Genomic DNA, 23161 nt, shown 5'->3' on the forward strand with positions numbered 1-23161 from the left:
AAAGTTGTGAAAAATAACGTAATGCTGGATTGAGTCTAGGGTATTACATCTGATGCAATTACAATCAATGGTTGAGATTGATAGTTACAAAAAACAACTTTCAATCTCAACTATTAATTTAAAAAAATTAAGATAAAAGTTAATAAAAGTAAAAAGTAGAAATTTAAAAAGTAAAATGTAAAAAAAATTTGTGAAAAAGAGAAAGGTGAATTGCACCCGATGCAATAACCTAGGTATTGCACCGGATCTTAATTCCGGGACGCTAGACTTTTCCGCTGCCGACACCAATTACTTGGTACAGTAGCCAACACGTAGGATTCATCTCTTTATCCAAAGCTTCCCCTTTGCAAGAGTAGTCGTGAGTTGTCGCGACAAAGGTTTTCCAGTTCCCTGTTTTCTCCGCGCCGCAAATATTTAAAAAAAAAAAAAAAAAAAAAAAAAGGGAAAGGAAAGAAAGGAAAACTTGTTTTGTACTGGTGGGTCATTATTATTGCTAACGTGAGCCTTTCCTTCTAGTCCTTTTTCTTTTTCCCTCCAAAGAATCAATCCCTTCCTTCCACTCACAAGCTCTCTCTTTATGTTACTATAAAATATCTCTTTCTTTCTTTACTTCTTTCTGTAGTTATTGGGAGAGGCCTGGTGATGGATATGGAGATTCAAAATTTGATATAGGAGGCGATTTATATCAGAGAACACAAAAAAGTATAGATCATTGAAGTAAGAGCACGGATGTGCACCCAAGACCCAGAAGTGGGTCACGGTCATGGCATTCCTTGCCGCTCTTTGCCCCAATCTTCCCACCACCTCTTCTTACCTTCGCAGCTCCAAGGTACCTCTCTCTCTCTCTCTCTCTCTCTCTGATAAATTTTCGATAGTTACGAGGGGAGGAGGATTTGAACTGTGTAGTCTCCGTCACAAATATCAGGTGTTTTTGAAGATAATGAGTGGCCTTTGCCGGCCTCAACTTATCTTTCTTTAGGACCTTATTAGATTGGTTTTCGAAACCAACCTTTTTCTTGATTTATGTAATTTTGATACTTGATTTGTTGACCCTTTTTTGATATCAATAAATCTTTGTTTCTTATCAAGAAATATCAGGAGATAGTCAGTTGAACTTTATTTCCTAGTATCATTATATTCAATTAGTATTTGGTTTTTATTTTGTAAGATTCTCATGTTTGCTTTTATCCTCTATACTCTGGCTTGGCTTGGTTGATCAGCATGAAAACAAAATTAATGAACTGGGGGTTTAAATAAAGAGATAAAAATTATTAATGGAAAATATATATTAGATTCTGTAAGTAGTAGCTTGGTGGTTTCTGATTAACTCTCGTTGCATTCTCAAATCAACATTTTATTAGGTGTAAAATCAACTTAAATTAAGAAATTAAGATGCACATTCAGAATGAATTAAGAACTCAAGGGAAAATTCATTTGGGAACCTATTATGTATTCCAATACGTATAAGGTTATTTAGCACAAGAAAGTGCAGCCCTTGCATAAAAGCTAAGAAACATTTGCCAAGGACCTTGTGAGACAAATCTTAATCTGGTTCCCCAATCATAGAATATATGATAGAAATTATGATTCTGTAGAAATCCGAGAAATCCAAAACTCTGACATATATTGGAAAAAATGCAGTTCTTAGAGCATTATATGATTTTGTTTCCTATTTGTTGCATTTAGAAACTATTTTAGTAAAATTTCTACAACACTTGACAAGACTCTATCTATTCCCTCCAAAATTCAACTTTGGAATCTTTTTTTAATGAAATTTGCCACTTTTTGGAAAAGGCTTTGGTAAACTGTAGATAAAAAGCAAACTTAATACTTAAAATTCTCAGTAAATTATCTTGCTTCAATTTTTATACAAATTTTCATTTAGGTATGAAATCGAGATTAGGGTCTCCACAGAATTTGAGATTTCAAATGATTTTATAAGCTTTTCATGAAAACATTGTTATCGCAGACATTAACAGTTGAGATTGTCACATGTTCTAAATTTGATTTTTGGCTTGTGTTCACTCTACATCTATCTTCTCTTTCTTCAATGTTGTAAATCTCCTTATTGGGAAGCAGCCATTGGATTTATACTTCCTTTGCTGACCAATACATTTCTGCATAACATCTCACTTTCAGCTCCTATTTAAAATTTACTTGAAAGCTAGTGACTATGAAAATGCATGTACATTTGGGTTGATAAAGTTCTACTTATCCTTAGAAGGAGTGGGGTGGGAGGGGAGGGGAGGAGGGATAGATAGGTTTCTAAATAATTGAACAAATATTTATAGTCCTGTAATTTTTTCTGTAGTTATGCTCCTTGAAGCTCAACAAAGAGGAGGATAAAATAGCTTTTATGATAACGCCAAAAAGTCGGGGTCATTCCTTGAAGGTCATCAGGTCAGTGCTAAATAACAGGAATTCAAGCATTAATGACAGTGGGGTTACAGAACCTGCAAAGATTCTTCTTGAGAGATTGTTTGCACAGACGCAGAAATTGGAAGAGCAGATGAGCAGAGATTCTCAACTCCCTGAAGATGTTCAGCTGGTGCTTAACCTTGAGGTCCTGGAGTCTGATCTTCATGCTGCATTGGCAGCCTTACAGAAAAAGGAAGAAGATCTACAAGATGCAGAAAGGATAGTCTTGTTGGAACACAGTGAATTAAAACGTGCAAAGGAGGAGTTGGAGCAACGTGAAGAAGAAATTGCTGCTGCTTGCTCTAATCATGAACAATTGGAAGAGGAGCTGAAGCGAGCTAATCTTAATTTAGCTTCTCAAGCCGGTCAGATAGAAGATCTTAAGCTTCAACTCAAGGAGAAAGACCAGGATATTGCTGCTGCCCAATCGGCACTATCTTTGAAAGAAGAGGAAATGAATAAAATGAGAAATGAACTGGTGACGAAGAGTGAAGAAGCTGCCAAGACAGATTCTGATCTCCAATCTAAAGCTCGTCTCTTAAATGAAGCCAATAAAGTCATGCGGAAACAAGAAGATGAGCTTCAAGGACTCCGGAAAGCTATTCGGGATAAAGGAGAAGAACTAGAATTTTCTCTGACCTTGAGAAAACTCGAAGAGGAGAAGTTAAAAGTTGCAGAGGCCAATTTGGAGAAGCGGACGATGGAGTGGTTATTAGCACAGGAAGAACTGAGGAAAATGGCAGAAGAGGCTTCTAAACATGCAGGGGAAACTAATGAAACTCTTGAGGATTTTGGAAGAGTAAAGAAACTTCTTGCCGATGTGAGGTCCGAGTTGGTTTCTTCTCAGAAATCTCTGGCATCCTCTCGGCAGAAAATGGAAGAACAAGAGGTGCAGTTGGAAAAACAACTAGCAGAGCTGGAAGAACAGAAGAGAAGCATTGTGTCTTACATGGCAAGTTTGAAAGATGCTCAAATAGAAGTAGAGAGGGAGAGAGTAAAGCTTAGGGTTGCAGAAGCTCGAAACAAGGAGCTTGAACAGGACTTAGCCATGGAGAAGGAGCTAATGGAAGAGTTGCAGGAGGAGTTGAAGAAAGAGAGATCTTCTCTGCAGCAGGCAATCCAGGAGATGTCATTTCTCCAGGAAGAGCTTGAGCAGAAAAATACTGAGTTTGAAGAGATGCATAATATTCTTCAGGTGAAAGAGTCAGAGTCTGTGGATGCTAAGCTAGAAATCCAGCATTTGAAATCTGAGCAGACTACTCTTCAGCTTATCTTGGAGGAGAAAGACTTGGAACTCCTTAATGCTAGGAAGAAGTTGGAGGAACTAAACCAGGAAATTGGAGAGCTAAAGATGCTTATGAACAATAGAGAGGATCAGCTTATCCAGGCCACAACTATGCTGAAGGAGAAAGACAAACATGTTCAGATGATGCAAGACGATTTATATGATGCAAAGCTAAAATTTTCTGAAGCTGAAACTGTGGTAGAACGGATTGTAGAGCTCACAAATAAATTGGTCATGTCCATTAAGGTTGAGGACTCTGATGCAATGAGAGCATTTGATGACATGGGTGACAAATTTCTCCAGCAACTATTAGAGAAAAATAAGGATGATTTTAGCATGCATAAAAAACAACTTGAAACTGAGCTCAAGTTGACCACAGAAAGCTTAAGAATGAAAGAAAAGGAAATACTAGGTGTACAGAGGGCTCTAACAATCAAAGACGAAGAGCTCAAAGCTGTTCTTGGGAGATTAGGAGCAAGGGAGGAAGAACTGAAAAGGTTAAAAGAAGAAATGAAAGAAGATGCTAATGATCTAAGGAAGCTTTACAGTTTGGCACAAGAGAGAATTGGTGATAGAAGTATTGGGGACTTGGCAATTGAGAAGCTTCAACTTGAGGCAGCTCAATTGGAAGTTGAAGCTGCCACTTGTGCTCTCCACAAACTTGCAGATATGAGTCGAGAACTTTTAAATATGGTTAGTCTAAGCATTGACGCTGACAGTGATATAGGAGTCTTCCCAGAAAATGGCTCTGATACTAGGATAGGTGTTGCTGAGCAAAGTAAATGTCTAACTGAGGTTTCGTTGGAAGTCACAAGGCTTTCAGCTTTGACTAAACAGCTTGTGCAAGAGGCTGGTATTGTTGATGCAGAATAGACTTATATATAGTCTGTTTGTCATCATCTTTTAGGTTTAACCTTTTAGTTTATTTGTTTATGTATAGTCTGTTTACTTTTTCAAGATGCAATTATGCTTTAACCAACTTTCAACAAATAACAATCAAAACTGTATTCAAATGCGCACATATGACCCAATGACCAGATTTTGTAAATACGTATCTTACAGCTTTGTTTTTCTTGTCATCAAAAGCCAGCATGGATCTGTTCCTTTACCGTAACCTTCTTTTACTGTAACCTTGTTGACATCTGATGTCCAGATGTGAAAGCTTTGTTTCTTTGCTGTTATGGTAACTAAATTTGCCAAAAAAATTTATGAGGACATGCTTAGCTAACGTGGTTCATGAGGAATTTTCTTCCACATTGCTGGGCCAAGAACACATGTTCAAGCTCTAAAGCCATTGGAAGTACCCTAAAGAACAATCATTAAACCCTCAAAGCTGCAAACTGCCACCATATTCATAGGTCATAACCAATCCTATATTTGAGGACTAGGTTTTCGTGAGTTTAAAAAGAGCACATTCACGAGCTGAACCAACCAAAATAACAATAATAACAGCAAATTAGTCAACTAGCATAAGTGTACCTTTACAATTATGAACAGCCAGATATATGCTTTTGTGCTGAAGCTGTAGATAAACATTTGGCAGAAATATTTATTCCTATTGAACTTCAGCCAGAAAGTCCATAAAATGCCCTACACTAGCTAACAAGCTAGCCAATCTGTATGTACATTAGCAAACTTAGCTAGCTGGGGGCTGATAAGCTAAGAACAACAACTACCGAGCAGTGCTTACACCTTCTCTGAAAAGCATATTTGCCACCTTTGGAGGGATCCAAGCCGAGTTGCCTGCATTCTGGCCATCCATGTGTTGACCATCTGTGTGTATAGTACTGGTCTGTTGCTTCTTCACTTTTGACCTCCCAATTTTCTTTCCAACCAAAATGCCTAGCTTCATGGCTGTAAATAGGCCCAATGTAATCAGAAGTGGTCTCACTGCCCAGTGAAAATCCTCAAGGTGTTGGTACTTCTTTACCATCCCTGGGCAAGTGTTAAATGTAACCATTTCTACTTCAGCTGGATCGGCGAAAGAGCTCCATTCATCTTTAAAAGTCAAAATCCCAGGGAACTTGACAAGAAGGCACCCATTTGGTAAGATCCAAGAAATCCTCCCTGTAGCCCAAGTCCCACACCTTTTGCGAGGCCATTCGAATCGAGGGCTCAGGACAGTGGCTTTCAGTCTAACAAACTGACCCACACAGTAAGATTCTGCCATCTGGAACTCTGAAGAGCTCCCCTTCCAAAGAGTTTCCACCCCAATAAATCCAACATCCACACTACCATCACGATTTATGGAATGAATAATACCCACAGGTGAGTGCTTTTTGTCTTCTTCCTTTAAGCGTACCCAATCACCAGCTGCCAAGCCAAATGTGACCCGCTCCAGAGTTGAAACGTGAACCCTTAACGGGTCATGGATGCCATGGACCCTCACCAAAACAAAACCATCTCTATCTGCATCACGTTCTAAACCCACAACTGTTCCTTCTGGAACATCCATGTTTTCAGGTTTGCACGAGTTAGGTGGCTTTCTGGAACGCACTGTGTCACCCACTTGCAGACGATCCTTTGCAAGGAACCACTCTGTGTAACCAGTGTTACTCGATTTTTCCATGATTGATTCAGTCCCAAGACCTGTCCAGCCTCCATCATTGTTGAGAGCACTCTGCAAGCTGCAAATTTGTGTCAATCAATAACATACAAGTACCATTGACTAACTAGCCGAAAGATTATCTCAAGTAAAATTAAAGCTGAACAATTTAAAATGCAAACAGAAGAATAGTTCCTAGGTGTATATTTATACTATCTATAAGAGGATTCTTTTCTTTGGACTGAACTTTTATATGGTTCAGAAATACCCTGAACCTTACGTTAACAAGAAAAAACTTGAGGACAACCCAGTAAAAATATATCTCCAACTCCACTTAAAATTCCTACAAAATAGAACACTCTCCTGCTAGTCCATGTTTTCAAAAAAAAAAAAACTAATCCAAAATTTAAAAATAAAAAAGAAAAATGATGACATTAGGCAAAAAAAAAAAAAAAAAACCTCATTGCTTGCACAACGTGCGTGTGATGAAGAATACCATTTAATATTTTCATAAAAGGAATATTTCCACCAAGGTACTGCTCTGTTTGTCACTTGGTTAATAATCATATCAAATGAAAGATGGGGGCCTTGCTATTCAAATTGATAAGCCTTAGATGCTAGGAGGTAAACAGGAGCTACAGCAAGGCAAGCATTGAGTTTGCTAGCTCCAATATGGACAGTGCAATTAGTAAGAATTAAGTATCTATGCAGGTCCATGAGTACAATAAATGTTTAAAAGAGGCATCTAAAGGAATATGGGTGAATTCTAATATATGCCACTACAGAAATACCTCTGATTTACAATACGCACCCTTAATAAGTAACAAACTTGTCCCATACAGACAGTTTCTTCCCTCTTGCATAATCACCTCAAGTGGTTTAAATAAAGTAATTGCTTCCACAAAACAACTAATAATATGGTCATTTATTGGAGACAGGTGCTTAGCCATAATTTCTGCAATGTAAATCATCTATAAAAGAAACAAACAGGTAGAAGCAACAACATGCATTACTGCTAATAAGGACACCCAAATGATAATCTTCTGAGGCTTATCTAGATAACCTATAATACACTATATGCCGCTTTAAATCAGCCATGGGAATCCAAATTGATTTTCATAGACCAAGTATCTTTCATGATATTATTCATGAGAGTTCACGCGCACAGCACAAACAGGTAGAAGCAACAACATGCATTACTGCTAATAAGGACACCCAAATGATAATCTTCTGAGGCTTATCTAGATAAGCTATAATATATTATATGCAGCTTTAAATCAGCCATGGGAATCCAAATTGATTTTCATAGACCAAGTATCTTTCATGATATTATTCATGAGAGTTCACGCGCACAGCACAAAAAAAATTTCATCTTTGGGAAGAGGGGAGGGGGAAGAGGATGCATGCAAATCTGAACCAGAATTTTATTTTTGGGAAGAGATGAAATTCAATAAAAAAGCAAAAATCTACAAATAATCAGAATTTAAGAATGAAAAAAAATATTAAAAAAATCTACAAATCAAGCAATTTTTTTTTTGATAAGTCAAGCAAAAATCATATTTATAGTTTTACTTATATAATCAATATTCTTATAGTACTTAAAAAATGAAAATCACACTTAGAAATCATAGTTGATAGAAGATAAATTAGATTCATAGATATAATATATGAATATATTACAGAATTACACTATACACATCCATAAATCAAACCCATTACTCATATGTCAAGTGCAAATTCTAGCACATATAAATTAGGAAATCTAGAATAAACCTTCATTCAGTTGTCTCTACTAGCCAAAATCCTCTAATAAACAAATTTATGCCGTTATATCTACCTTGCACCTAAATCTAAACACCCCCCCCCCCCCCCCACCAAAAAAAAAGAAGCAAAAAATCAACTTTGAGGGGAAAAAAAACGTGCGCTTCAAATTTGTTACCATCTCTATCATAATTTGAGAAGAGTGGGGGTGGTGTTTGCTAAAATAAGGAAGCACACATATGCACATCCAAGAGGCAAGTAAATATCTTAGATTTTTTTTTTGGGATAGGTAGTGGAAATTATTCTTGGATGTACATATGCACTACCAAGAATAATTTAGAATAGAAATAAGAGTAACCCGAAGTTTCAGGTGGATCCTTCGCCTCCACGGTAGTTGAACTCATAAAAGAGGATTAATTAGAACAAAGGTAGACACCAAGTTATTGTGAGAGAGAGAGAGAGAAGGGTAACTAATGTGGGGCAGATCATGGTGAGAGGGTGGTGAGAGGCAGATCGGCAGGCGGCAATAACAATAGTGCTCTAGATTTCCCAAGGTACTTTACCAATAGATTTCTTTAAATCCTAACCACTCTTTTATGATTTAGGGGTTTAGATTCTGCCATGTCAATATTTCACTAACAATACTCTTAAAATAATGTTGCAAATAAAACAATTAAGATTATTTTTTTAGGAATGCTAACATGACAAAATCTAGACCATTAAATCATTAAAGAATGGTTAAGATTTAAGGAAATCTATTTGGTAGAGTATCCTAGGAAATCTAGATGATCTGAATCCGAGTGGTTGAGGGTATGGGGTTTTTGTCATATTTTTCATATTAGCAAGCCAGGTTCAGGTTGGGTGCAATGATCCCTGATACAGGTGGAGCCATAGAGGACCCACCCCCATCCCATCTACTCAATGGGTCAGATAAAATCTGTCCCACTAGGGTCGTCGGGCGGGTCAAGTACCCGCAGGCTGCCATCTAGAAATATAATTATTAGTTAATGTTACATCACTCAATAATTTCTTATTGGATTAATATCTTAAAAATTACACCATTGGATTGCAAATTCTCACTCTTCTCAACACACCAAATTTAGTATTAATAAAATCAATATACAATTTGATTCATGAACTTATGTTTTGGGAATAATTTTAAAATACAAAAAACTTAAAACTTAAACATTTTACAAATGAGATGGTTATTGATTTCTAATCATCATGAAATTTTGCAAACATTAAGAGTATAAGGAGAAATGTAATCCTATAGTAGATTTGTCAAAATACACATCCAATAAAAAATAATTGAGTGGTGTAACATTACCAAAATTTACACTAGGTGTAATTTAAACCCAACCATTTATCATAGTATTAATATTTTTCCAAACCCAATATGACCTCCACATACCCATCATGTGACTAGCCCTAACTAGTTTGTTTAGAATCCATTGTCAATCCTAGAATTTTGGGACTAAGTCTTAGTGGTTGTTGTGTACATGGCCATCATGCTTGCCAAATAACAAGATAATAGGAAATTAAGAACTACCTCTAAAAAATGTCCAAAATTATGGCTTTTATAATATAAGACTACCAGAGGACAGGCCTTGGTGCGATGGCAAGTGCCTTCCATCAAAAAATACAAACCACGTGTTCATGCTCAAGTTTAAGAATTAGTCTCTCAACAAAAAAAATTAGGGGTAAGGCTGCTTACCATGACCTCTCCTAGACCCCACAAAAGAGGGAGTTTTGCACACTGTGTATGAATCTTTTTACATTTTAAAATCTACTAAACAAATGAGTTTTGGATTGGATTGTAAATAACATTAGATCAAGTGAAATTCGAGCATGCATGATAAGCATATGAAGGACACGAACAATAAAGGTAGACTTGGTAGATATTAATCTAATTGAAAGTTTTTGAATGGTGTATAATCACAAAGAGTAACACGGCTTGTGTAGGCCACTGTCACATTCTGCAATAATTTTATTATAGGGTTCCGCTATATGGATATGTAATTTAAAGCTTACGTTTGCTGTGAACAGAAAGCAGTTTCCACATTCTCATGCACCACAACAAAATCTAACTTGCAACTAACTAACGATCATGTCAATTGAGTTTGAGTCAATCATTCACCTTCACCTAATATTTCATTCTCATGAATCCATTTTCCATCATGGACAATGATTGGGATCATGTCATTTGATCCCATCAATGGCTAGACAGCGGTTTCCAAATCCTTAATTCCTTATGCACCACAACAAATTCAAAAATGCAACTATGGATCATGTCAATTGAGTTTGAGTCAATCATTCACTTTCTCCTAATATTTCATTTCTCATGGATGCATCTTCCATCAAAGAATAAACTTGTCATGTTTCACACTCTAAGAAACTCATACTCAGGGTTAGCTATGATACTAGGACATACCTATTTTGCAAATGGAGATGTTCATTTTTCATTTTTGATCAAGTGATCAATTAAAACTTTATTTTTCAGCAAGATAAACCTGCTGTCAACTACATTGTCAACTTTCATCCATCACTTTCATTTTATTAATAGATTTTGATTATTAAAGTTTAGTTGAATTATAAATTAGAGTCATTACTTTCAATTAAATCTTAAACATTGAATCTACTAAATAAGAATTATTAAATAGTACATTTTAATTTTACGAGAAAGATGAAAATAGCAAAACCTACAACACCATATTTGAACTATGCAAGTCAAGAAAGCTTTGCATCAATGTGCTTTCTTAAATGATGGTTCACTCTCCAATAATAGCTATCTTCTTTTAGGCAAGTACAACTCACGCTCGTGTTGAACTCGTGGTCTCACCATCTTATCCTTTTACTCATTGAGGGAGGAGATGCAATTAGGTCCAAAGACCATTTGCTTTTATAATTACTCCAGACTAAAAATTTTGAACCCAACAGCCCTGGGTTGGTGCATATAAGAAAGGACCAATCTAAATATTATCTCAACTTATATAAAATTAGTTAAGAACTTTGAACTCAAGACAAATAGTTTTAGCGTAGCAGTCCTTGAATAGTCTAAAATGTGAATCATCATCTCATTTACATCTCTTCTTTACTTATTCATAAACTAGTTCAGACAATCAAATCAATCATAGCTAATGAACAGACTACATGCAACATGACAAATTTCCTGCAGCTACCTCAAAAGGCAATCTGCTACGTGAGGAAATATTTCTACATATATAAGCACAGGTTTGAAAAGTAGAGGTACCTTTTAAACACATGCAATATGTCTGTCATTAAAGGACGACTCCTGAAGTCATACTCAAAGCAACCAGTGAGAAGTTTCTCAAGTAGTGGAGGAAGGTCACAAGGGATTAATGGCTTTTCTTGCTTTCTGACAACTGAGTGATATATTTCATCTACAGATTTCCCACGCCAAGGCTGAACACCAGTCAACATCTCAAGAATGCTGCACCCAAATCCCCATGAATCGGTCTCGAAGGATATTGGACCTCTTACTTCTGGTTGCCATTGTTCTGGAGCCATATAGTTTGGTGTTCCAAGCCTGCGAGCCATATCTGAGCTTGGCAATGGAATACCAAGCAGCAGATAAGGAATACCAAAATCTCCTAGCATTACTCGGCCATTTTCATTAAAAAGCACATTAGAAGGTTTCAGGTTGAGCACCAAAATCCCTTTTGAGTGCAGTTCTAGAGTTCCTTGAGCCAAATCAATACCATACCTGTAAGCAGTAGGCAGTAGCATACACTCAGAATGGTACATTCAAAGATTTGCTGTTTTACACATTCAATAGAAACAGAAAAAAGAGCATATATTCTATCTAATCCATACCCACCTCAAAACATCAGGCAGTGAAAGCTTCCCTCCTTTAAGGCGAGCCATTTTGTCACCAACTGATCCCTCATAGAATTTCATAATGATGCATAGCTATAATAAAAAATCAATATACTTATCAAAAAAAAAAAAATCAATATCATTTTTAGGTACCCTGTATGTGAGAACACAGAATGACCCTATATATTGCTTCTAATACAAATAAAATACAAATACAAACTCACCTTTCCATTTATAATTGAAATACCATGTAGCCAACAAACACCTCCTACCCCTTGACATTTGGAAAAAAGATCCTCAAATTTATCCAACACATCCCTAACGTGAACCTCTTTAATAGGATGCAGCATCTTGACAGCTACTTCATGAAACTGATCATAGTCTTCCATTGACTGATGATAAGTTGCTAACCAAACATCACCAAAAGCGCCCCTCCCAATTCTGTGTCTAAGTTTCAATTTTGCAGGTTGAATCCAAGGACTTGTCTGGCTTGATGACACGACCACAGTTCTAAGTTGATCATCATCTTCAAGAAGCTCATACTCAAAAGAAGCAGCCGGTTGTGCAGGAACAATTTGTTTAGCCATCCCTCAATCTGAATTAACACGAATTCATTATTGAACAAAGCCAACGGGAGAAGTCAATTCCCAAAACTCTTACCACATAGAAACTAAAAATCATGCGATTAAGACGCTAGTCCCTAGGATGTGCTTGTCAACAAGGCATATGCTAATAACATTCTCAGAAATGATGGGACAACAAAAATCAGCATCATGGTACATACCCTATAAGTATATAGCTATAGTATCCAAATAGCAAAGGTACTAATTACTGAATTCATAAGTTCAAAGCAAAATTATATAATAGCAGATGATTTTAATATGCTACAAAAACAAGAGACCTCCAAATACCTTTCTCTAAACTGGGCTCACTAAAACTATTCAAAACACACCCAGCAGCCAAATTCCCAAGACCCCATTTTGTTGCTGACAGAAAGAATTATTTATATAAAAATAAATAAATAAATAAAAACCCAGAATCTAAAGTTAAACCGTACAAAAAATTTATGTACTTTTTACGAAAAAGTAAGAGCCAACTCATACCCTTTTGATCATTCTGCATAAAAAAAAAAAAAGGAAACAACAACAACAACCCAAAAAAAAAAAACAGAATCTCATAATAACATCCTCGTCATCTTGTTTTCTTAATTTATTCCTCGTAAGTAATTGAAAAACAAGAAAACATGTAGTAAGGAACCAAACAAAGTTAAGAGAGAGTTAAAAGGAAAGAAAATACTCACAGAAAGAGAGATGCGGAATGAAACTGAAAAGAGAGTTAGAAGGAAGAGAAAAATTGCAGAATGGAATTTTATTTGGGATTGGAATCCAAAACCAAAAGGGAAGGCGAGAGTTTGGCAGAGAGATTCATTCTAATTAATAAATGAGAAAGAGAACCCAACCCGCTACTGTGTGAGCTAAGAAAGAGGTTAAAGGTGAATATGAATATGAATGTATCAAGACTGAAAACAACACACACACCTATGAGACTTTTATTACTATTTTATTTTGGTATCTCCTCCTCCTCCTAAATCCTAATAGTGGGTCCCTCCAGAATTTTTTCCTTTGTTGATTTTGAGGGCCATTTGGGTCCTTAAATGGCCATTCACTCCACTACACTCTCTTGGGTACACGCCAAGAAATACTGTTATCTTAATTTTCTCTCTAACTTATTTAACTATTTTTTTTTTTTTTTTGGAATACCCATATTACTAGATATTCTTGAAATTAAAAAAATGGCTTTAAAAAAATGAAATAGTTTATCCAAATTACAATTGCAAGTAGAGGTTTTAATGAACTTTTAAAAAAATGTTCTTTAATCTTCACTTAAAAAAAAAAAAAGGTGGATGCAATTTTTAATTAGCATTTTGTCTTTTGCAAGAGGAATGTAGGTAGTTTAAGAAAATTTCAAAATAGGTATTTCCCTTTCTTTTTTTTCTTTTTTTTGTGGAGAAAGAGGTATTTCCAAACTTCTAAACATGAACTTCATGTTCAAGTAATAGTTAGGTGGATTCTTAAACAACAACAACAATAATAATCATAGTTAAGTGGTATGAAATTTTTTGCGGTGTCTCTTCCTATTATTTAGTTATATTATAATTAAGATAAATTTGAAACATAAATTTCTTGTTTGAGACGTTAATAAAAAAAAAACATTTAAATTAAAACAAGTAGAGTGACATCAAAATTGAAGATTAATATTCTTTTTATAAATAAAACAAATGTTTGATCTTAAAGAAAAAACTATCCATGACGATGTTAAATTCAAATATTCGTCTTAACATATCATAAAGTAAATGTTGGCAATTTAGCATATGACTTTTTTTTTTTTTTTATTCCTGTAAAAATATATTGGAGATTTGGTTCTACTTATATAACTAATCTATATTCTTAAAGAATGATAAAGTTTGGCAATAAACTTAGTTGTAGTCTAATGCTAAAACTCTATTTAATATATTTTTATTGAATATGAATTTTAACAAATCCACTATTTAATTACATTTTTTTTCTTATATCCTCTAGGTTTGCAGAATTCCCAGAAAATAAAAAATTAATAGCTGTGTCATCAATTAAATATTTAAATTTCAAGTTTTATAGTCTAAAATTATGCATAAAAATAAGTTTATATATTGATAGTAAATAAAATCCAATTGACATGCAATTTTATATGTGTGTTAAAAACATAAAAAATGTGCAATCCAACTGTTAAATTTTCAAAGTATATAATTATGTTAATTTTTTTAAGTGGGAGTTATAGTCTTAGGCTATAACTAATATTGTAACCAAATGTTGTCCTTTAATAAATAAATTGAAAGAAATAAAGAGATAAAGCAAAAACACAAGAGAGAACACACAAATAATTATGCTACAATCAACACAATATGTGTATATATAAGAAACTAAACTCTAAACTAATCATTCACTAACTATAATTAAAATAAACTTATAGTACAAATAGTAAATTTTGCCTTCGCACCAAGTACGACTTGGGTGAAAATAGCCAAATACCATGTTTTTAGAAACTTTGTGCCAATCTACCATTGTTTTGAAAATATTTAGTAATCTACCACTTTTTCAGTACTTAAGTTTCGTGAAATCGAATAGTACTCGAATTCTTTAAACTCGGGTTCCTACTGAGTTTGCCAGCATTGCAGTGGCTGAGTTGAAATTTTGTACATTAAAAATGTCACCTGAAACTTGATGGTCATAAGCTCAAGTTCTTTGTTGTTTAAACTTGAGTTTCTAGGACTCGAGTACTGTGTTATTTTACATACACAGTACCCGAGCTCCATAAACGCGAGTTTGGCTTGGGTACAATGCTATTTTAGTCCACCATACTCAAGTTCAATGAACTCGAGTACTATGTAAGTTTTTTTAATCAGACTCAATCTCAATTTTTAATCTCACTCACTCAGTCTAACTCTTAATCTCCCTCTCTCTCACTCAATCTTACTCTCAATCTCCCTCTCACTCTCAACCTCTCTCTCGCTCTCGCTCTCAATCTCCCTCCCACCTAATTTTCTCTCGCTCTCTCACTAAATCTTGCTTTCACTCTCACTCTCACTCTCGCTCTTCGATGTACTCTCACTCTCAATCTCGACGTTGACGATATCGAGGACTTCATTTGGTGATCTTCATCTTCAATCTCGAATCAGAAGTTACATACTCAACCTTGCCTTTGACCATTTGGTTTAGGGTGGATATTACGATTTGGGGGTTAGGGTTATTTGTGGTGTTCTGACGTTATGGAGTTATTCGTGATTATCAATTTTTAGTGGTCCTACCCGTGGTAGCAATACATGTATTTGACCCTTTTGAGGAACAATACATTAGACATTGTGAATATTCTTACTATTTATATAAATTGACCAATTATTTTTGAACATGCAACTATTATGTTTTGATTTTTTTGGTCTAAATTTTGACATTGAGATTTATTATATTTATTTTGAATTATTTTTAGCCACCCTTATTAATATTGCTCCTTGTTTCATCAGTTTTTCACTTTGTCACTATGTCTTTGCCTTCTTGTAATTGATCAGCGTTAGGAATTATGCTTTATATGTATAACTAACTAGTCACAACTTTAAATTAGCAAAGATTGAGATAATCTGGATAGAATATGTTATAACTTATTTATGGTAAAAGTATGATGCATATTGTTGTATTTTATTGCTTTTAAGTACAATTGGTGTACCTGCTGTATGTACTCGACCAGTATTCACTTAATGGGCCATAAATCACTTTTAATTTATGCTAGATATGGACTCACATCTAGCAAGACCCTCTATGAGTACTGTCTTGACGAGGCAGCTTGAGATCATTCAAGTTTACTTTGGGATGCTCCTTCGGCAGGCGAGGTATACATTTGTCCAAAATCGTACTCAATATATGTACTACAAAGATTTTTCTTACTATGCACTTGTCCTTAGCATTGGAATTTAAGTTTGAAGTGTAATTATTACGTGCATATTGAATGCTATTATTAATACATGCATATTGAATGCTATTATTAATACAATGCTGCTTTGTTTGTAGGAAGTGCCAGGTGTACTAACTTGTCGTCATAAATTTAATGGTGTGCCGGTGGGTTAGATCCATGGATTGCCGCTTATATCACATGATGTTTTTTCACCCCCCCTCACCTGGACTTGGTAGTTTTTTTGTTTCTCAATGCTGATTTTGTATTGAAAACTGGGGTCTGTTTCTCAATGCCTATGTTTTTTCAGTAATATGAAGATTAGCCCTCACCTATAAACATCCGAACTTGAACTGAATAAAAAAACCTCAAATAACCTAAAAATTTGCTTCTCACCAATACTGAATATTTGCATCAACGTTAGCAACAAAATTTAAATTAAACCCAATGGCCACTTCAGAATCGTACCTTTTTTTCTTCTGTTAAATCGTAATGGATTTTTTTGCGAAAAATTGATTTTTTCATCAACTAAATTTGTTGCCAAGAAACAGACTAAGTCACTTTTGTTTCAGGTGAGATCGAGGAAGAGATGCAGAAATTTACATTAAGAAGGTACCCGAGTTCCCAGAAATCGAGTACTGTGCACTAAAATATAACAAGATACCCGATCCGTACTCACATTCTATGAACTTGAGTAAGATGGAGTAAGTAACCGAGCCGTACTCGAGTTCTATGAACTCGAGTATGGTGTACTAAGTGTTGGAAAAATAACATGGAGTGAATAAGAAATTGATGTTTTCTATGTTCACTTGAAGATGTTATTAAAAATGGTAAAAATCCTGAGTCCCACATAGGAAAGGAAAGAGATAATATATGAGTTTATATGCTCATAAGTTGGACATTGGGTTGGGCTTTTGGCATATGTGGATTGGGCCTACTTGTCCAAATAATAATATTTTATTATTTTAATTTTTGAGTTAGTTAGTTTGTGCAAAGCAGTTATTACTGAAACAGAGTGCCTATTCAATAACATATAATTTTTCATAGTCCCTCATTCATAAAAACCACTTTTTCAAAAAACTCTCCCAGTGAGAATATTTTTTGTGCATTTCATTTTGTGTCAAAGAGAGAGAAAGAGACATTGAGTAGTTCGCAGAGCACGACCTTGTGTGCTTTGTTTTCGTGCTGTAGATCATTTTATTCTGGGAGGCAGACATCCGTAAGTCTTAAAGCATCACAGTGATTGTGTAAGGGGCGAAATCTACTTTAAGGAGATTGTGTCAAACACAAGACTTGATTTGAATCATTCATCTTTCACGCATTTGGTCTGTGAGTTCTTAATTTTTGCAAATTTTTTCTTATATATATATATTCAGTATTTGTGTTATTGCTTATTCTTAGATCTGTGTATTGTTCCTTTTGCTTTATCACAAAAATAAATTGTTGAAATATATCCAACATTATTTACCCGAGCCAGACTCGCGTTTACAGAGCTCGAGTACCGTGTATGTAAAATAACATAGTACTCGAGTCCAAGGAACTTGAGTTTAATCAACAAAGAAAATGAGCTTATGACCATCGAGTAGGTGGCATTTTTAATGTGCAAAATTCCAACTCAGCTACTACCACGCTGGCAAACTTAGCAGGAACTCGAGTTCAAAGAACTCAAATACTATTTAAAACTCGATTTCACGAACTCAAGCACTAAAAAAGTAGTAGGTTGCAAAATATTTTCGAAATAATGGTAGATGCATAATATAATTCCTATATATATATATATATAATTTAAATACTACTAATAGTCATTTTTATATTTTGTTAACTCTTTAAAAAATTTGTAAGGATATTAGTAGGTATAAAATGTAAATTGTCTATATATTTTTTTTTTATTATTGTGAAGCACTTTTTTTTACGATTCATCTATTTTAGACTCTTTGGTTTTTGTACTTAATAACTCATTTGGATGAATATTTATGATGTGGTTTTACATTTGATTCTAAAATTAAGAAATAAAACTCTTTAAGAATAAATAATTTAAGACACATGAAACAAAATTAGAACTCTAATTTGGAATTCTAATATGAGTTTCTCTTAGCTTCACTTATTATTATTATTATTATTATTATTATTATTATTATTATTGTAGGGTCATTGGGCCTAGGAATGAGTGTGAGATTGGCCCAACAGTATTTTTTGGGCTAAAGGCCCAATCCGAGGACACTGAATGATCCGAGGATGTGTAAATGTCAGTCCACAAAGCAATGCTAAAAAGTAGAGAAGTGATACAGGTCAAGAATGTCTAAGAGAATGGTTCGAGGAGGAATATGTCCTCGGCTCTCTAAAGCCGAGGTAGAAGAAAGGCTGGTTGACCTCCATAGACATTATTCTAGAAGATCCTATAGGTAAAGGTAAGCATGGTATACGTAGAAGATAAGAAGAAGGGCGATGGGATATTTAAGATAAAGCTGCTATCACCGCCACCATATTGAATGCTTTGCAACAACTATTTTGGCCGCATTAATGGGGAAGTGAGATCTGAGCGTCAGAGTTTAGCCTTACTTCTGTCTTCAAAGACTTCAGGGGAGGTGAATGGGACAAGGAGCTAAACCAATAATCTAACTCTTACGCGGAGCATAAAGAGGAGAAGAAGGAGGGGATATAAAAGAAAGAAGGGACCTTCAGGAGATGAGATCAGAAGAAACGGAGAAAAAACACTGTATACCTCACTATCCATAGTTGTAATCTATTTTAGGAAGAGATAATATAAATCATCCTCGGCTTGTGTCCGAGGAGAAGATTTTTTCATATAAACAATTCCTTGTGCGTATCATAGTGCTGGTGCCCATCACTTTTGTCATCTAACATCATTAGAATATAGATTTCAAGCCCACTCTCTACAAATTTTATTGTAAAAGGCCTTTCAGGCCCATCCCCCTTTGACTGTGGATTCGAGCTCAAATTGTGCACTTACAATTATTATTATATAGATGACTTATAAATTTGAATTTTTTTTAGTTATATGATTATGTTTTTTATGGTTTATTATATTGGACTCTTTGTTTTTTATACTAAATTAACTAATTTGGCACAAAAATTTAAAAATTTAGATTAGATGGGACACATAGTACAAAATTAAACTCTAATTGAAATTCAATTTTCACTCTAAATTAATTCACTTGGCACAAAATTCTAAAGTTTAGATTAGATGAGACACATGACACAAAATTAGACTCTAATGGAATTCCAATTTGAAATTTAATTGGATTTTCTCTCTGCTTTACCTATTATTATTATTATTATTATTATTATTATTATTATTATTATTATTATTATATGTTATATTACGACTATTTAATTGACTTGTTTAAGTAGTCCATTTAAATTCTAATAGCCCATTACCTATATATAACTAGCATGTAACTCCATGCAAATGCATAAATGCATTTAAAATTAAACAAAATTTTTATTATAAACATATAAATAATTAGTTAAATTAATTTTTTGTAAACATGTAACACATGCATTCATTCATACCTATGAATACATTTAAAATTAAACACATTTTTTTATCATAAAATATAGATAATTGGTCAAATTATTTTTTTAAAGTAAATGTAATTAGTTACACATTAAAATTCTTACCTAAATTTAATACTACTTATGATCATTTTTTTCTTCTAATTTTTAATAAAATAGAATATGTGGTAATTTTTGTTATGTGACGATTTTTATTTTATTTATTTCTTGAGAAAAATATTGTGATTTTTATTGAGTATATTTGATTTTTTTTTTAATTTTATAGTTCGTTAATATTAGATTCTTAGTATTTTGCATTTATTAACTCACTTGACACAAAAATTAAAAAACTTAAGTAGACACATGGCACAAGTTTAAGTGGATAATTATGACGCAAAATCGGATTATAATTTTAAATTATAATTCAATTTTCTCTAAGCTTTACCTATTAATGTATAATTTTAAATTTAGACACATGACTTATAAATTTGAATTTTTTTTAGTTATATGATTATATTTTTTATGGTTTATTATATTGGACTCCTCGTTTTCTATACTAAATCAACTAATTTGGCACAAAAATTTATATTAAATGTGACATATGACGCAAAATTAAACTCTAATTAAAATTCAATTTTTACACTAAATTAATTCACTTAGCATAAAATTCTAAAATTTAGATTAGATGAGACACATGACGTAAAATTATACTCTAATTGAATTTAAATTTGAAATTTAATTGAATTTTCTCTCTACTTCACGTATTATTATATATATAGATTATCTATATTTTTTTATTATAAAATATTAAGGTGGAGATTTTGAAAAGTAATTGTGATAATCAATTTTATTCAGAAAAAAAAAATTGTGATCATCAATTTCCGTTAATACGACATGTGGCTGAAAAATGAAGATGCCGGAATAAAAGGAAAGGTCAACTCTTTCATTTCTTCGTTTTCGAAAAAATGAAAAAGAAAATCTGATTTGTTGGGAAGTGTTTTTCTAAAAAGGATATCTATATTTGATAAAATCCAATACTGCAGTGTTGGGACTGTCATTTTCTAAACCCGATAGCTTGGAATTGATGCTATTAATATTTTGTGTGATAGTGATATATTTCATCCAAAAAAAAAAGAAAAAAAAAAGCAAATTGTCAGTTTTTTTTTTCTTTCCTTTTTATTTTTGAGGGAATTGTTAGCTTTTTTGTTCTTGAGATAATGGGGAGATCACTCTCACCTGTCCCCTCTAATATTCTTGATATTTATCCATATGTCAAACATGAAAGAGGAAATAAAGAGCATTCACATTTTCTTCAGTGAAAATAAAAATTATAAAACCAGGTACTTTAATGCTCTAATTAAAAAATTTTAGGCTAAAATATCCTATTAGTTTTTGATGATGTCAAAAATCGTTAGTAAGTCACACAGTTCTCATGTGCTCTCGATAGAGAACCTGCTCAATACAAAAGCTGAAGAGGGTAAGCGAACCTCCATCTGGTCTGATATAGCCTTACTTGATCTCTATGCATACGTGTATAGGAGATTTCTTATGCCGCACGCTTAACTCTAATCAAGAAAACTCCTACAAGGAAAAGAACTCTAGGAGATATACAAAATCCAAGAGGTTCTCTCCTATAAGGAAAGAACTTCTTGGTCAAGGCATGAATGTCAATCCCACACTACTATAAATATTCCAAAACCCTCATAAATCAAGGTACGCATAATTCACCCCAACTCTGACACTCTAGAGTTGTGAACAAGAAATTTTTCTAACTTGACCGTCGGAGAGTATTTGGTCGGTACTACATCGGTACTTCTCTTAAGGTCTTTAACTTTTGTGTTGAGTAGGTTCTTTATCGAGAGCACGTAAGGACTGTGTGACTTATTGACAATTTTCGACATCATCAGTTGTTAAACATTAACTATGAACAGTTTTAGTTTTTGACATTTAAAGTAACCATTTTTAATCCCTCACAAACTTAAAAATGATCACTTTTAGTTATTAAAAAAAAAACTTAAATTGATCACTTTTTAGTCTTTAGAAAAATAAAGTGATTTTTTTTTCTTGAGAATTAAAGTGATCCTTTTTAATCCCTATGAAATTAGAACATATTATATTAGTTTTTAATTTGACAATCACTTTAAACTTTAAATGCTAAAATCGCTCAAGTAATAAATTTTAAGAACCTTAATACCTAAATTTTATGCTATATTTTCCTCCAATTTAAAATCACTAAAAACTCATATAAAAAATCTACAAAACTACTAAAACTCGAATAAAAAATCTACAAAACTACTAAAAACTCATAAAAAAATACTAAAATCTCATTTAATACTTTCAACCCATTTAAATGAATCCAAAATTTCTAAACAAAATTATTATTAATGTGGGGAGTGAGAGAACCTAAGTGGGTATTTGGGCCTTGGGCTTTATCAGTGGGCGCTAGTTCGTTCTTGACTAAAGGCCTTTAGGGCCATGAGTTTACTCACGAGCCGAGGATTCATCCGAGGAAGAGTCACTCCTCGGACATACCAGTGAATACTTGGTGGTTCACTAGAAAGATCAGGGTAGAGTTCTGGAAAGACTGTAGGTTACAGAGGGAGTCCAAATACCCTCTAGACATTTCGGTGTAAGAGAAATATCTCAGGAAAAGGCTGCTGCCTCCACATTAAAGACCCTGCACTTACTTCCCTGGCCGCATTAATGGGGAAGTGACCCCTGAACAGTGGAGTTCAGCCTTCTGGCTAGTATTTAAAGATTTCAAGAAGGTGGTAGAAGAAAAGAAATTTTGGGTGACACGTGGATAAAGGGAGAAGGAAATGAAGTATATAAGGGGAAAAGGGGGTAGCAGAGAGACGAGAGGGCTTTTTGAAAAAAAAAACTTAAGAAGGACTAGAAGCTGTAACCTTTATAAGAACAAAAGAGAAATAATATACAAAGGGTCCTCGGCCTACGTCCGAGGAGGTTCATTTTTCTCTATTTGTCCATTGTTCATAAATATTGTAATATTTTGGCCCGTTCATCAAGTTTCGAGCACCATCGAATTAGATTGCGAACCCACACTCTACAAATTGAATTGTTTAAGGCTCATTGGGCCTGAGCCCACGTATATTTTTGGGTCCAGGTGCAATTGTGCACTTACAATTAATTCAAGTAATTTTAATAAAAAATTTACTATGTTCTAAAAAGCTTGACACCTCTTTTGGTGTTTTAAAGAAAACATCCAAGATTTAAATCTTCCTATTCCCAACCATCAAATTATTAACCAAAAAAAAATACGTTGTTCTATTTTAATATATTTTCATAATAATTCAATTTTCATA

At 33.9% G+C, this 23161-nt stretch overlaps 2 protein-coding genes across 2 annotated transcripts; one reads left to right on the plus strand and one right to left on the minus strand.

Moving 5' to 3' along the window:
* Positions 1 to 616: 616 nt before the first annotated feature.
* LOC142608056 (protein involved in starch initiation 1) lies at positions 617 to 4718 on the plus strand. The gene is made up of 2 exons (XM_075779768.1): positions 617 to 829; positions 2312 to 4718. Exons 1-2 carry the CDS (start codon positions 764 to 766, stop codon positions 4574 to 4576), a joined length of 2331 nt encoding a protein of 776 aa, XP_075635883.1. The 5' UTR covers positions 617 to 763; the 3' UTR covers positions 4577 to 4718.
* Positions 4719 to 5126: 408 nt separating this feature from the next.
* LOC142608067 (protein KINASE OF THE OUTER CHLOROPLAST MEMBRANE 1) lies at positions 5127 to 13367 on the minus strand. Its single transcript, XM_075779776.1, has 5 exons — positions 13147 to 13367; positions 12071 to 12441; positions 11848 to 11939; positions 11260 to 11733; positions 5127 to 6330 (listed from the first exon to the last, which is right to left on the minus strand). Exons 2-5 carry the CDS (start codon positions 12431 to 12433, stop codon positions 5376 to 5378), a joined length of 1884 nt encoding a protein of 627 aa, XP_075635891.1. The 5' UTR covers positions 12434 to 12441; positions 13147 to 13367; the 3' UTR covers positions 5127 to 5375.
* Positions 13368 to 23161: the final 9794 nt, after the last annotated feature.

Source organism: Castanea sativa, chromosome 1 (genome assembly GCF_040712315.1).
Source record: "Castanea sativa cultivar Marrone di Chiusa Pesio chromosome 1, ASM4071231v1".
In the NCBI taxonomy this organism is placed as follows: Eukaryota; Viridiplantae; Streptophyta; class Magnoliopsida; order Fagales; family Fagaceae; genus Castanea; species Castanea sativa.

Bases quoted from the DNA above. Each gene is read 5' to 3' on its own strand.
- LOC142608067 (XM_075779776.1), bottom strand. From the start codon at position 12,433: ATGGCTAAACAAATTGTTCCTGCACAACCGGCTGCTTCTTTTGAGTAT. The intron at 11,940-12,070 runs GTGAGTTTGTAT...TTTTTATTATAG, and splicing joins TTTCAATTATAAATGGAAAG to CTATGCATCATTATGAAATT. The intron at 6,331-11,259 runs GTACCTCTACTT...ACAAATTTGCAG, and splicing joins ATATTGCATGTGTTTAAAAG to CTTGCAGAGTGCTCTCAACA.
- LOC142608056 (XM_075779768.1), top strand. From the start codon at position 764: ATGGCATTCCTTGCCGCTCTTTGCCCCAATCTTCCCACCACCTCTTCT. The intron at 830-2,311 runs GTACCTCTCTCT...TTTTTTCTGTAG, and splicing joins CTTACCTTCGCAGCTCCAAG to TTATGCTCCTTGAAGCTCAA.